The sequence below is a fragment of the Gouania willdenowi genome, chromosome 2, assembly GCF_900634775.1.
Source record: "Gouania willdenowi chromosome 2, fGouWil2.1, whole genome shotgun sequence".
Lineage (NCBI taxonomy): Eukaryota > Metazoa > Chordata > Actinopteri > Blenniiformes > Gobiesocidae > Gouania > Gouania willdenowi.
Genome location: NC_041045.1, coordinates 2,120,564 through 2,134,417, shown reverse-complemented (window position 1 = coordinate 2,134,417; position 13,854 = coordinate 2,120,564). Strand labels below are relative to the sequence as shown.

The following is a 13,854-nucleotide window of genomic DNA, read 5'->3' as shown; positions in this document are numbered from 1 at the left end:
TCACTTTGTGAAAACACCAGAAATTTTTGGGCGTTCACTTTGTAACTTTCTGTTATTTCGTCTTCACCTTGTCTGACCTCTGTGTTCTGGCAACATGTTCATCATCATCATCATTGCTCTTACGGGCGACCGTGCTCAGGTGGTAGTGGGTCGTCTTCTGATCGAGAGGTTGGGGGTTCGATCCCAGTACCTGACTATGTGTCGAAGTGTCCTTGGGCAAGACACTGAACCCTAAGTTGCTCCCAGTGGTCGACTAGCGCCTTGCATGTCAGTCCTGTCCCACTGGTGTGTGAATGTGAGAGTGATTGGGTGAATGAGCTAATATGTAAAGCGCTTTGAGACTGTTTCAGTGGTGATAAAGCTCTATATAAATCAAGTCCATTTACCATTTATTTCTCCTCCTTTTCCGTTTCAATACTTGTTTTAACTTTTTCTAAACACCTGCTGGTTTTTTTTATCTCACTGCACCTTCATTTTTTTTCAATAAAGACCTGAAACCCAGTCTGGAGTTTGATCTTAGCATAAAGTTTCTTTTGTGAGAACCGATTTGTCCAGCAGCACAGGAGAAATCCTGGCTGCCATTCAAAGGTGTCCCTGTTCCCTCTGGATCGCAGCGGGTGAGTACGGCTTTGGTTTTGGCTCCTGGTTTTCTAGAAGACGTTCCAAACTAGTCTTGAGTGTGTTTACCAGTAAAATATTAACACGTCTTGGAAGCATGGATGATAGATTTGTTAATAATATCAAAGACAGGAACAACGTGCTGTTGACTGCACCGACCGTGAGGGAGGTTGCAAATGCATTGATGCGTAAATAATGGAGGTCAAGTCTTCCTGATGGTTTGATGTGAGATTCACGGCTGTCATTTCCTAAATTGGGGTTAAAAAACTGGAAATTATGACTTTTGTAAAACTATTAACAAAGTGCATTGATTTAGATCCGGTTGGTTCCAAATAGTCGGGGGACCTTCTCGTAGAAATAAACAAGATAACGGTCATGACCCTCGCCAGAACGGCTCCACTTCGGCCGCCATTTTACCAATAATGTATTTTTATATAGCAGGGCATTCCTGGTTCGCGAGATCACGAAAAACAGTGAGCGTTAAAATGCTTGTTCACGCTTTTGCAAATTGTATTTTTGATCTCAACGTCATAAAGGAGGAACTTTTAAAGCAATTACCTGAAGTACCTTATGTTGTTTTTATGAGAACTGTCTGTTTGGTTTCAATCTTTGAATTGTACTTGAACGTTGTCTCATTTTTTTTGTACCTTGTGCAAAGACAATAAAAGCATTCGATTCTATTTTATTCTCAACTCGTTTGTCTGCAAATGTTTCAAAATAAAAGTTTTCGGGTTGCCTCACAGAATGTGACGTTTTAAGATGAAATTACTGAAAACTAAAATGACAAAAACCAGATATAATGACAGCTACTAAAGCACTGAACAGTTTGTTATTCTACAGTATGTAATCATCATCATCACAGCTTTCTTTGGCAGATTACGGCTCCCAAGTGGCTAAATATGACTAAATTATCTGTAAAAACAAAAATACTACTATATTAGTTTTAGACTTTATATGAGACTGCTAGTAGTATTTATTAAAATCAGAATGTTTAAAATGTGTCTCTCACCCTCCTCCTTCCTGTGTGGTGTGTCTGTAGCTCCGCCCCTCTCCTCCCCAGGACAGGCGGAGCCACTCAGGTGTGACTGAAAAAAAAAAAAAAACAGAAAATTAGCTCACGTCTATCAATGCAGATGTTGTGTTGGACCTTTCTGTGGACAGATGTTTCCTTCTCTTTCAACATAGGAGTGGAGTTAAAAGCTGCTTCCATCAAACAAATAACATATATTTGTCTCCAGGCTTAAACTCAGACTAAAATGTAGGATTGAGACCAACATGTCTGACACTTTTACTCACTATGTTCTAGAAACCTTCACCCATTTGTCTCCACCACATAGACTCGGACACAGTTTCCCATATCGACAGAACGATAAAACATCAGAGAGGTCCGACCTCCACATACTCCCACAGAGATGCTGTATACTCCGTAATCTGAAGAACTTTTGCTTTCAATTGACAATGGCATCCATAAAATACTTTGTTTTATATTCATATTTTAGCCTGTGTCAAAGAAGAAAACACCAAAAATATAATTGACATTTACAACCTTTTTCCACTTTGACTATATTCCATCCATCCATCTTCTTCTGCTTTTATCCGGGGCCGGGTCGCGGAGGCAGCAGTCTTAGCAGAGATGCCCAGACCTCCCGATCCACGCACACCTCCACCGGGCCGGCTCAGAGACATAGTCCCTCCATCGTGTCCTGGTCCTTCCAGGAGGCGTCTGAAACAGATGCCTGAGCCACCTCAGCGGCTCCTTTCTGTGTTCTATATTATAAAATGCTAATTCCTTATTAAAGCCCTTTACAATAAGGTCAAATTAAGCTATGGGTCTTCAGGATAGTATATTGTAAGGCATTAGGATTACTAAAGATATTAAGGGACTCAAACCCAAAAAACCAGTTGGGGCCATACAACAGAAACAAGGGCGGACATAACCATCTATTTTACTATGTTTAGTTTGCATGTCCAAGGTTGTGAGTTTGATTCCTGGTCAGCTCATTTTCTGACATTTTAGCCCATTTTTGGTTATTTTTTTACCCTTTTTCTGCAACTACACCAAACTTGCCATATTTTAAACTATTTATCACTTCTTTTCTAGCCACATTTTTGCTCCTTTTAATGCACTTTTGCTATATTACTCCCATTTCTGCCACTTATCCATCAAATTTCAATGCCTTTTCTGCACATTTTTTCCACTTTCAAGACCCATATAGATGTTCTTCATTGTTTGTGTTCAACCACCTTCAGGTACAGTGGGGGGTCCTCTTTCTCTGGCACCTTTATTTTGGAGGTCGTGAGCTTAAAAGGTTGAGAACCACTGGTCTAAAGGCCCAGATTTGGCCTGACTCGTGATGTTGAGCCTTTGATTGAACACTTTTCATCCGACCTCTGAACTTTCTTAAACCAGCAGCAGCTGCTCAGTGTTCTCCGTGGGTTGCGAGAAGGAACGCGGCGTACTTTTAAAGCAGCGAGCGAGATACGCTGCGGCTCCATTCATTGCTGTGAAGTCTTTTCGCTCATTGACAAGTTCAGGCTAATTTCTCATGAATAATTGAAGCATTAGTTCCGGGGTTATTTTAGTAGCTTTGATCAGGAGCGTGACACTCTGCCAACTGATCTCATGCTCGTTTACAAAGCTTAATCAAACTGTATTATCTCTTGTGCTGCATTGAGGAGCAGGAATAACAACTAATGTGATTTCTGACAAACAACAAATGCTGGTTCAGAGGTTAACGTGATTAAATGTGTATTCTTCACTGATTTTGCTTTGTTTTTTAGATGGCGTGTAATGATTAGGAGGCATAAGATTACTACAGATGTTTTTGTTGGTGTGAAGCTCGTCTGATCTTTCTGAAAATGTCCTTTTTTCTTGCCGTCTTGCTGCGTCTACTCCCACCCCGCCTTGAAGTACATCAGTGAATTATGAGTGTAAGATGAAAGCCAACACACACATCGATTCAGTCTGTTTCTGATAGGGCGGGATTCTGAAGGATCAAGGAGATGTAACAAAAGCAAAAAATAAAGACGTTCTCCTCCGAAGGCGCTTTTATTCTCTGCATCAACGCAGCTGAAGCTAAATAAAAGCTGCTCCATTCATCAATAAATTGATTAGTTTGTCTTGTTAAACTAAACGACGAGCCGAACCTCCCACCTGCAAAATACTTGAAGAGGAATGAAAGTGGGCGAGTTTCACGCTCCGGTTCATCCATGGAACGTTAATGCAAAGAATCAGCTGAAAGGAAAAAAGACGCATCGGACGTCAATGGAACAGAAAATTGGTTGAGTTTACCTTCGCATTCGCAAAATTAGGGCTGTGCATTGTCATGAATCTGACGATACACGATTTGCATGTCACGATACAATACGATATAGATCAATAATTACAAATATCACCTTTACAAGTACAAAATAGTATGAAATACAATTTATTTTATTTTTATTTTTTTAAACTTGTGAATGGTAACAACTGTAACTCAAGTACAAAGTATCAAAAACAAGTGGTATGTTTATCAATCTGTCAAATTACACTTTTCAAAAAAGTTAAACTTTTGCTTCATCAACAGATTCTGATTATATTAAGTTCTTAAATTTACATAAACCACACACATCTATACAAGTGCCCAGTATGTTTAACAAGGTCTACTGTGCTTCACTGACACCTAGTGACGAGGCGTTTACGTGCTATGCATATGTTAACGCAATTAAATATTTTTTTCTTTATAAAAAAACACATGATTAAAATCGATTGATACGATAATCGCACTGTGAAATATTGCCGAAACAATAACGCAAAATTATTTACCACCAACATTTTGGGTGTTTTTCTTTAAAGGTTACCTGTGGGGAATTTTGATTGCAGGCTCTTATCAAAAGATAATATATAATAGTAAAGGTTTAGTCAGATTACGTCGTTTACATGTTCAAGTGGCCAAGAGAAGGAAAAAACAGCCACTTGTAGTGACGTCGGGCTGTTGCAGTGTGATCTCCGTCACGTCTTGTGGCTGCATTAAATAAAACCATATTAAAGAAGAATAAACCTAATGTAAACACTCCACTGGATTCTCCTCCTAGAAAAATAAATACTTCAAATGTGGAGTTATTTTGTTTATTACCAATACGTTACACATTTTATATTTTATACATTTCCATTACAAATACGCTTTGTCGTAACAAGTCCTTGGTTATGACTGTGTTGAACTGAATGGGACGTGGTGAGCGCGGCTCAGGTGGTAGAGGGAGTCGTCTTCTGACAATGGTAGATGAATGGTGTGAATGTGGCTGATGGTGTGAAGCACTTTTAACTATTGTTATTAATCAATATTTTTCTGCTTCAGCCAAGTGGAAAATGGCTGAAATAAGGCGACATTTCGGAGATTTAACGTATGTCAGTTTTTATATTGTATAGTAGCGAGACACTCCTGTTATACCTTAGTCCATCTATTTCCGTTTTACAGGATTAAATTAGTTTTTCCGTTTCATTGGTATATTCTATGTCATTTCCATTTCAGGAAGAGAACTTTGTATCTTTAACGATCACAGAAAATACAGAGACTTTTGGAAATGTCTTTACAAAGTTTGACCCACGTGCCTTTCTGCGCGTTACGCAAATTCTCCGCCATCCTTACAAAACTTCTGCCATAAATGAATGAAAAATACGTAATAGTTTCTTATGCCTTTCGTTAACAAATAGAGCTTTAATGTGTCGTCAGAGAAGTCCTTTGAAGTTGTTAGATATGATCCAAACACAACGTTCTGACTTTTCACCAAGTTTGTTTGTTTGTTTGTTTGTTTTTTTTATAACGTGTGTGTGTTTTTGTGGAGCAAATGTCGGCCTTATTGTGTTGCCCGGGTCGATGGTGAGAGTGGGACTAATGCAACCAGAATGAACTGGTTTGGGAGACAAAAGCTTTGGTTGGGGAGGGTGGGGGTGTTTAGGGGAGTTGTGTGAGGGGACACACAAGGAACAAGGGACGCACAACTTTTGTACTCACCCAACAACTGAGCAGTAAACAAGTAAGTGCTCTCTACTCTTCACCTCCTGCCTTGTGTGTAACTTTGATACGATGTGTTCTACGTATACTGTAAAACCTGTAACACAGATGATTCATGTTCAGTATAGATTCATGGGTTTAACTGTTGAATCAGTTTAGCTGACTACAAATAATGGAGCTGTAAAGAGACACTTCCTTAGTAGAGTTGTTGGAGCGTACAACAAAGTAGACATTTTCCAACAGTTAACTGTTCAAAAATAGATTTTAGCTGCTCTTGGATTTATCTAGACAACACACAGGCTACTTAGTTTTTATTTATTTATTTTTTTAAACCTTAATAAACTCCCAGATTCTCTTTTTTTACCCGGCGTTGCTATGTCGCCGGATGATATTTCACAGTTCACTGATTTTCTGTTGAACTTTTTCTGATCCATGCGGTTTGTGAGCAAATGGCTCAACAAAGTACACACACACACACACATCAGCTCCTCTTTGTGCTCGTGGAGAGATTAGGGTCTCCATTTAATCCTAGTCTCAAACTTAATCTGTTCCATCAAAACCACCAATGAATAGACGCTAGTTTGACGTAAACATCTTTGAAATTGGACTTTTAACAAGCGTTGTTACGTTGTAAGTGTTTTAAACTCGATTCAAAAAGAACAAAAAAGTCATGACATCACGTTAACACGTTGGAAAGGGTTTGGAAAACACAATTTAAATGGAATAACTGGTACTGCGTCTAGTTTAGTTTAGTTTGCGTCACTTGTTCACCAAAAACGACTTTAATATTAATTTTTTTTAAAAGCGTGTTCATTGTTTGGCGCCCCCTAGTGTCTACGCTCTTGTCGTTAGCCCGATCGGTGGTGTCGGACTCATTCTAGTTCAGGGTACAGATATGGGCCGGACCACAACAATTGAAGTCATTTCAAAGAAAAAAAGTGTTGAATTGAAACAATTTTTGTCTTAATTTCCATGTAAGTACGTAACGTTCCTAAAGTTTTGGCACGTGGGCTTAACTTTTGCATCCCTGTCCTAGAAGATGATCAATAACAATATTTGTAAGATAATTATTTTATTAGTTTGAGGTTGGAATGTAGAGTTTGCCATTTTTTCCCCAATTCTAATATGATAGTTTATTTTTTTTAATAAATTTGAGTTTCGTGGGGATTAACGTAGTTTTCTAAGGGCCTCAAACAAATAACTCAAGTTTATTTTTTTGGTAAATGCGTTCATAGTTTCCAGTTCATCATGTTGAAGCATCCTAACAATCTACGGAGCCCCTGAAGGGACATGAATAAAAGTTCTACCCCAGCTTACAATGAATGGAAACTTTATAATGTAAGAATATTTTGAACAAAGTCTTAAGTCAGAATTTCGACATTTTTGTAGATGATATTTTAAACTAAATGTAGAAGAAAATTATAAACATGTCAAAATTCTACAAAGCCCTGAAGAGACGCACATTAAAAAAAAAAAAAAAAAAAATCGGAATAGTTCTATGCTTAGTTACGTGCAAAGTTGTGTAATGTAAAAAAAAATTAAATGCTACTGCTAACTAGCTAAACGCTTCTTAGCAAGGAGCAGGAAATAGAATAGAATCTACATTTGAGTTCAACAGTGATTTACAGTCAAATGAAAAGTTGCTGTAAACGATAAAAAGTGATTTTAAAGCCACCATGTGCTCCGTGTTTGAAACTCCACTGATTGCTACGTCTTCAGTCGGAGCTTATCATCGTCCTCCAGGCTTTCCTCAGTTTTTATGTAATGGCTCATTTTTCAGGCTTTTCTCTGCTTCTAAAAGTTAGTCTGTCAGTGTCAACAGAACCAGTACGAGTGTTCAGTAACAGTTCTTTAATAGTGTTTGTGAGATTTAAAATAGAATGTGATGTTTCAGGTACATTAGGAGGGCATAATATTGAACTCCCTTTTCTATTTATAGACAAATTCATTCAATGAAATGATTGTATTTGTTTAAAATGTATCACCTGAAAAGTCATTTGTCACTAGCATTTATTTAAAAACATGGGTTTGATAGTTGGAATGTTACGTTTTCACGTGAGAATTGAAAAAGATCAAATATATCTCACCCGGTTCTTTGGGTGTTGGAACCAATCTGAGGTTCACGACTTCAGAGGAAATATGAGCGACTCCTGGTCGTCTGGAACCATCTGCTCCCAAGTAGCACGTTAGCGACATGCTAATGAGGTCTTCCGGTTCCGGTAAAGAAGCTGCTTTTCTTTTTCAGAAATGTTTTCTACACGAGGTTGATCTTCTCCTGTATGTTTATGATGTCTCTCAGCAAATACAGTACAAGTGCTGCTTTTATCACGCTGTCGTTAAAGGATATTTAACTTTAAAAAATTGGAAAATATTAACAAAATAAATCACTTTTAAGGTTAAATTAGCCACTGTACAAGTTGGAAATGTGGCTTATGTTTGCAAGCAGGTTTATTCTGCATTTATCACTTTAATATTTACTCCTTACATACTTCAATTCTACGAGAAATAAAAGATAAAGCGTCGTCGATAATTAGTGGTCGATGTCTTTGTGGCACAGGTTGGCTAGCAGTGCTGTGGTTAGGATTAGGGCCAATGCTAACCTCTTAAGCTAACGCTAGAAATGCGAAACGGCGCACATTGTTTTGATAGCGTGAATAATAACATACCACCATGTCATCTTCACACATTGGCTCGTCAGCATTAATTAATATTATAGTTTTAATGAAGCTTCGTGATGTAGCCTGTGCTAATACAGCTATAAAAACAAAGCTATCTTTTAGCATAGCAACATTTTAAACAAACAAGCGCTAATATTGGTGTTTGAATTTTACAAGATAATTCAAATTCAAAAAAATACCAAAATATTGTAGAAACTTCCATCTTTAGACCCTCTAAACCCAACCTGGCAACGCAGCGCTCTGTGTTTTGCTCCTGTTCTCACTGATATTCACATTGTATTTCACCTTAAAGAGGAATATTAGCAGTATATATCATGTGTTCTGATAATCTTTGCCAAAAAAAACATTCTTTATACACATTTTCATACATAATTGAAAAGCCAAACTCAAGTACTTTCTTCTTTGTAATTACTTTGTAATTGAAGCATGAAAATCTGAAACATTGTGTACACAGTGTGACACCCCCAGATGGCACAAAGATGACCTCCCACCTCGGTCTCTCTGCCCTGTCTGTCTCGTCACTATAGGTCACAGTGAAACCGCACAAAGTCCTTTCCACTCGGTTGCCTTTCAGGATCTTTTAATTGCTTCAAACATGGACACAGAATTCAAATTGAGCAGTTTTATTCTCCTTATCGCTGAGCCGGCTCACTTTGGATCATTTGTCTAAGAGTTTGTGCATATATTTGTGTGTCTGTGTGGGCGTCAGTTCACTGAGTAACCGTGACTGCTGCTTCGCACAGATAAGAAAACTTTCCACCAAATGCCAGCTCGGGTGAAGACAAATGTAAAGGTTAGCTGTAAATCATAGTTTTGAAGAGCTGACGAAAATGCTCAAAGTTCTCATTTAGAGGAAGGGAAAGGACCAAAATGTTGGGATTTTTCTCGTGAAATGCAACATTTTAGCTTTCAGAATCTAAAACCTTTCAAACGGACATGTTTTAAAGAGAACCTGTTGAATGTGTTGCTCTTATCACGAGTTAAAGGGACGTAAAAGCCCTCTTGTGGTACAAAGTTGAATTGCATCATCCCATTGATTACTTTAATACTTTTTTTACTACACTTTAGTCATACTTAGCCACTATTTGTGTTGACCTTAAATTTGCCTGAGTGAAAAATATTATTAAAATATATTTTCTGCTCATTTGGCCATTTATAAAATGTACTAAATGTACTACCCATTTCCATTTAATAGTTTATTATTTCCACTTAGTTTACTTTTCACATCTTTTTCTAATTCGACTTCAGTACTGGCTATCAAACTTTTGCTATGTTTCAGATATATGAATGGGATGTTGTGCTAAATCACGCAAGATTTTGTGTCGCGAGATTTGACACATTTGTCCGTTTGTGACACTTGCTAGACATTTACCAGGGAAAATATGGTGGAACTGCATGATATTGTCCTAAAACATGTAATAAGCATCACGCGGTTTAGGCTCAACTGGATTAATTGTAAACAAATTTTAAAAATCGGAATGTGCAAAAGCAACAATTTCTTATGAAAGCAATAATTTAAAGTCTGAGGCAAAACTTGTTGCGCAAAATGTGATGTTTTTGTAGATTTGATGACGAAAAAAAGACAACGCCGCTTTGTGTAAAAAGAAGAAGAAGGGAAAAAAAGCTAACATTTTATATACTGCCACCTGCTGGACTGGTGGCGAACATATCCGAAGCATAAGAATTATGTAAACATGTTAAAAATTCAGAGGATTAAATACAATTTTTAAAGTGGAAATGTTAGATATTTCATAAGTAATAATAAAAAAACAAGTTGAAACAATCCAAATCCAGTTTAGGGTTGATGGGAATACGAAGTCCTTATTTTGACTGATTGACACAAAAAAGAGTAGTCTTGGATTAAACCCAGTTAAATCAAAACTTCCCTATGAGGAATTACATCATCACAAAGTTGATGTGGATTCGAGGTTTATTAAAGTGAAAATAACTCTATTCCCTCTCCTGCTACGTCTGTTGATCCTGGCAAAGCTGGAAGGATTTCCTTGTGGGATGCTACTACTGGGCTTCTCAGCTGTGGAGTCCCTGGACAGGTTATTAGAGCAGCCGTGCATAATCGCTGTGTGTTTGGTGCGTGTGAAACCTCCGCTTCACTGGCTTCACTCTCGCTGTGTATCACTGTCACGGAACAGAGAAGGAAAAACTGTGAAACAGCCTGTGAAATCTGAGAGCGTGTTTGTTTATACATATCCAAATGGGATGACATCATACTGTAACAATATTATCTTGATCTTTTGCATGTGTATATTCACACAAATATATATTTATTTCAGCATATTGAAGAGAAGCACAATTCCTGTTCCTGTTTTGATGGAAAACCATTTGCTCTTAGCATGTGGCTAAGCTAATGTGGGTAAACTCTAATTATATAAACCTAACTATTGTGACTCTTGAATATCTCTCTTTGAGTATGGGAGGATGTTTGATGCCACAAAAAAACAAAAACAAGAAACAATTCATCATTACTAATCAGCATTTAATACTCAAGTTTAGCAATTAGCATTTGGCTAAACTAGCTAAACTCTGACGTGAATGACGGGTCTTCTTAGCAAATCGTTGAATAATTATTGTGATATTGTGAGAATATTATCCCTTCAGAAGTGTTGACGGATGTTCACACAAATAAAAAAAAAAAAAAGCAAAAAACAATGAATTGTTAGCTATTAACGTTTAATCCAAAAGTTTAACGGTTAGCACTTGGCTAGCTGGTCCAGCAAAACTCTAAGAATGGCGGGTATTCTATCAAATTATTCATTAATGTGATAATTTGCACAAAAGTTCCCCATTTGAAGTGTGGCATGACGTTAAAAAAAAAAAAAAACCTGCCAAAACACAGTTCATTATTAACATTTAGCATTATCACTTCAGTGGTCAGCTTCCTGTCAAAATTAATTCAATAATTATTTTAATAATTGTGACAAGATGAACCTCTGAGCAGTGTTGAACGGTGTTCCCGTACAAAAAAGCAATTTATCATCAGCAATTAGCATTAAATCCACTTGTTTAGCGGTTAGCATGTGGCTAGAAGAATCAGATGTATTCTGGTAAGGGGCGGGTCTTCTACTGATTTATTGATTAGTTATTATTATTATTTAACAAGTGTATCCACTTTGAAGTGTTGCAAGATATTCCTACAAAAACAACACCCTCCAAAAAAAAACTGTTAATCATTAGCAATTAGCATTTAGCTCTGTAGTTTAACGGTTACCATATGCGTAGCTAAAATTTCTACTCTCTGTCGTGAATGACGGGTTTTTTGTAATAACTGTGACAAGATTATCCTTTTGAAGTGTCGGGGCATGCTACCAAACAAAACATAAGAAACTACACACAAATTATTGTTAGAAAATTGACTAATTGCGACATTTAATCAATTTTCTGTCTGATCGAGAGAGTAAACTTTACTACTGTCATTTTTATCGTCTCAAGTTCATTTTATTGTGACGGGGTAGGGCTTTGATCATGTTATGTAACAACATTTGAAAGTGTAATCAGTTGTTTAACTGTCATTTTTACAGTGCGTGCACTTCCTCACTTCTATAGATTTAAAAAAAACAACACAACCACACACTTTAGGATGGTTTGTTTCTCAAGGGTTGGGTTGTTATGAGCGGGTCACACTGAGAAGTGAATGACATGAATTAACCCTGAGGGCTACAATTCAATTCTTAATGGTTCACCATATGTGATATTTCCATACTGTATATGGACATGGCTAATGTATATCTCTGTGTTATTATAGGATGAGGGCTGTGCTGCTACTGCTGGTGGTCGTCACCCTTGTCGCCATTGAAAGTGTGGCTGGAGGAAAAAACAAAAAAGGTGAGAAATTTGGACAAAGATGTGAGGTTCGAAAAAGGGAAAAGTTTCTTTCTATGAGACGCTCTTGTCATTTGAATGTTAGCTGCATGCTAACGCTGTAGTTACATCTGGCTAGCATGCGCAAACACATTGCGTGCGGTTGGTGTTCGCTCACAGTGTGACCATATTTTGATCTCCAAAAAAGAGGACGCTTGGGCTGACCTCGGCATACTTAAAGTAGAATCTACCATGTACAGTAAAATACAATATCATAAATAAATAGGTTGTTATTGCCAATAAGGTTTAAAAATGCATTTCTTTCCATAACAAAGACTTAAAAACTACCTGAAATCAGTGAGGACTTTTATTATGCACTTCAACATCTGTCCTTCAAAAATCTCATATATGCCTTCATAAAATCTCTCCATCATTTAAACAATATGACAAACATTGCCTCCTGGAAATTAAAATTATTACAAAAAACTCAAGGCTTACAAAGCAGTAAATATTCATCAAATATACACTTCAATAAATAACCTTTTCAATTATATGCACCATTATTTGCACTCTTTTAATCTCTTGTACTTTGCTACTCGTTCTCTTTTTCCTGTGTGTGACAATTTGGTCAAAACAAAGCGGCATCTTTAATGATTTCGTCACATGTGAGTAAAATTACCATAATGGCTTTAAAGAACAACGCCGTAGCTTTCATAAACTGGTGGAGTTTCTTAGATAGCGCAGGTATTAGCAGAGTTACGGTCTTTTATTGCGTTGAAGCACAAAGTCTATTGGAAGCAAATGTTTTCATCTAAAGACTTAAGTTAACGTTTCATATTTTCCTTCTCAGAGAAAAGTCCACCATTGGCCCAGGGCTCAGAAGAGCTGGGCTCAGATTGCTCTGAATGGCGCTATGGCAACTGCGTCCCCAGCAATGGGGACTGTGGAGCCGGATTTAGGGAGGGGTCATGTGACCAGCAAACCAAGAAGATGAAATGCAAAGTGCCGTGCAACTGGAAAAAAGAGTTTGGAGGTATGGGTCACAATGAAGTCTTTCAGAACTCACCCTGGCCCGTGATGGTACATTTTATGATGAGTCATGTTTGACTTTGTCAAAAATGACCTCCTCGAATGTGAAATGGTGGCCAAACATCTAACACCACAGAATGTACACAAAGCAGGTCAACCTTGTGATTGTAAGAGTGTGTGTTGTAAATGTGAGACGTGTCCTTGTTGGTGCTGCTTTAAACCCTGACTCCATTCTTCTGTCCCTTTTAGCGGATTGTAAGTATCGTTTTAGCAGCTGGGGAGAATGCGACACAAGCTCTGGATCGCGGATCAGAACTGGGACGTTGAAGCGAGCCCTGTACGATGCAGAATGTCAGCAGACCATTTCTGTTTCCAAGCCCTGCCCTGGAAAAACTAAGACGAAACCCAAAGGTGGGTAGAAGAACAACGAGGGTCAATTACACATATCAATTACAATTATCCATGTTCAATTACAATTCAATTATGATTATGGTATTTTTTTCCAATTGCAAATAAAACACAACTATTATTTTTCCTCTGAAACTCAATTACAATGACATTCTCAATTACTTAAGATCAAATACAATTTTACTAACTTGTATTCATATAGCTGCATATTTTGAACAGTATGTTGAGGTTTTGTTTATTCAGACAAGGTTTTCCAGAAATCATTTTTTATCTCCCGACATGTTTTGATTGTCAACTGCCAGTCTTCCTCA

At 37.5% G+C, this 13,854-nt stretch overlaps 1 protein-coding gene across 2 annotated transcripts in view; it reads left to right on the top strand.

Moving 5' to 3' along the window:
- The first annotated feature begins 5,556 nt into the window (after positions 1 to 5,556).
- Positions 5,557 to 13,854, top strand: part of LOC114475013 (midkine-B-like) — a 9,325-nt gene continuing 1,027 nt past the window's right edge. The window contains exons 1-4 of one of the 2 annotated variants that reach the window (XM_028465692.1): positions 5,557 to 5,634; positions 12,051 to 12,130; positions 12,957 to 13,139; positions 13,385 to 13,546. In XM_028465692.1, coding sequence (XP_028321493.1) covers positions 12,052 to 12,130; positions 12,957 to 13,139; positions 13,385 to 13,546 — 424 coding nt within the window. In that variant the 5' untranslated portion in view covers positions 5,557 to 5,634; position 12,051. Of the gene's footprint in view, positions 5,635 to 10,285; positions 10,342 to 12,050; positions 12,131 to 12,956; positions 13,140 to 13,384; positions 13,547 to 13,854 lie in introns of those variants that run through there. The other variant, XM_028465683.1, reaches the window with a different exon arrangement.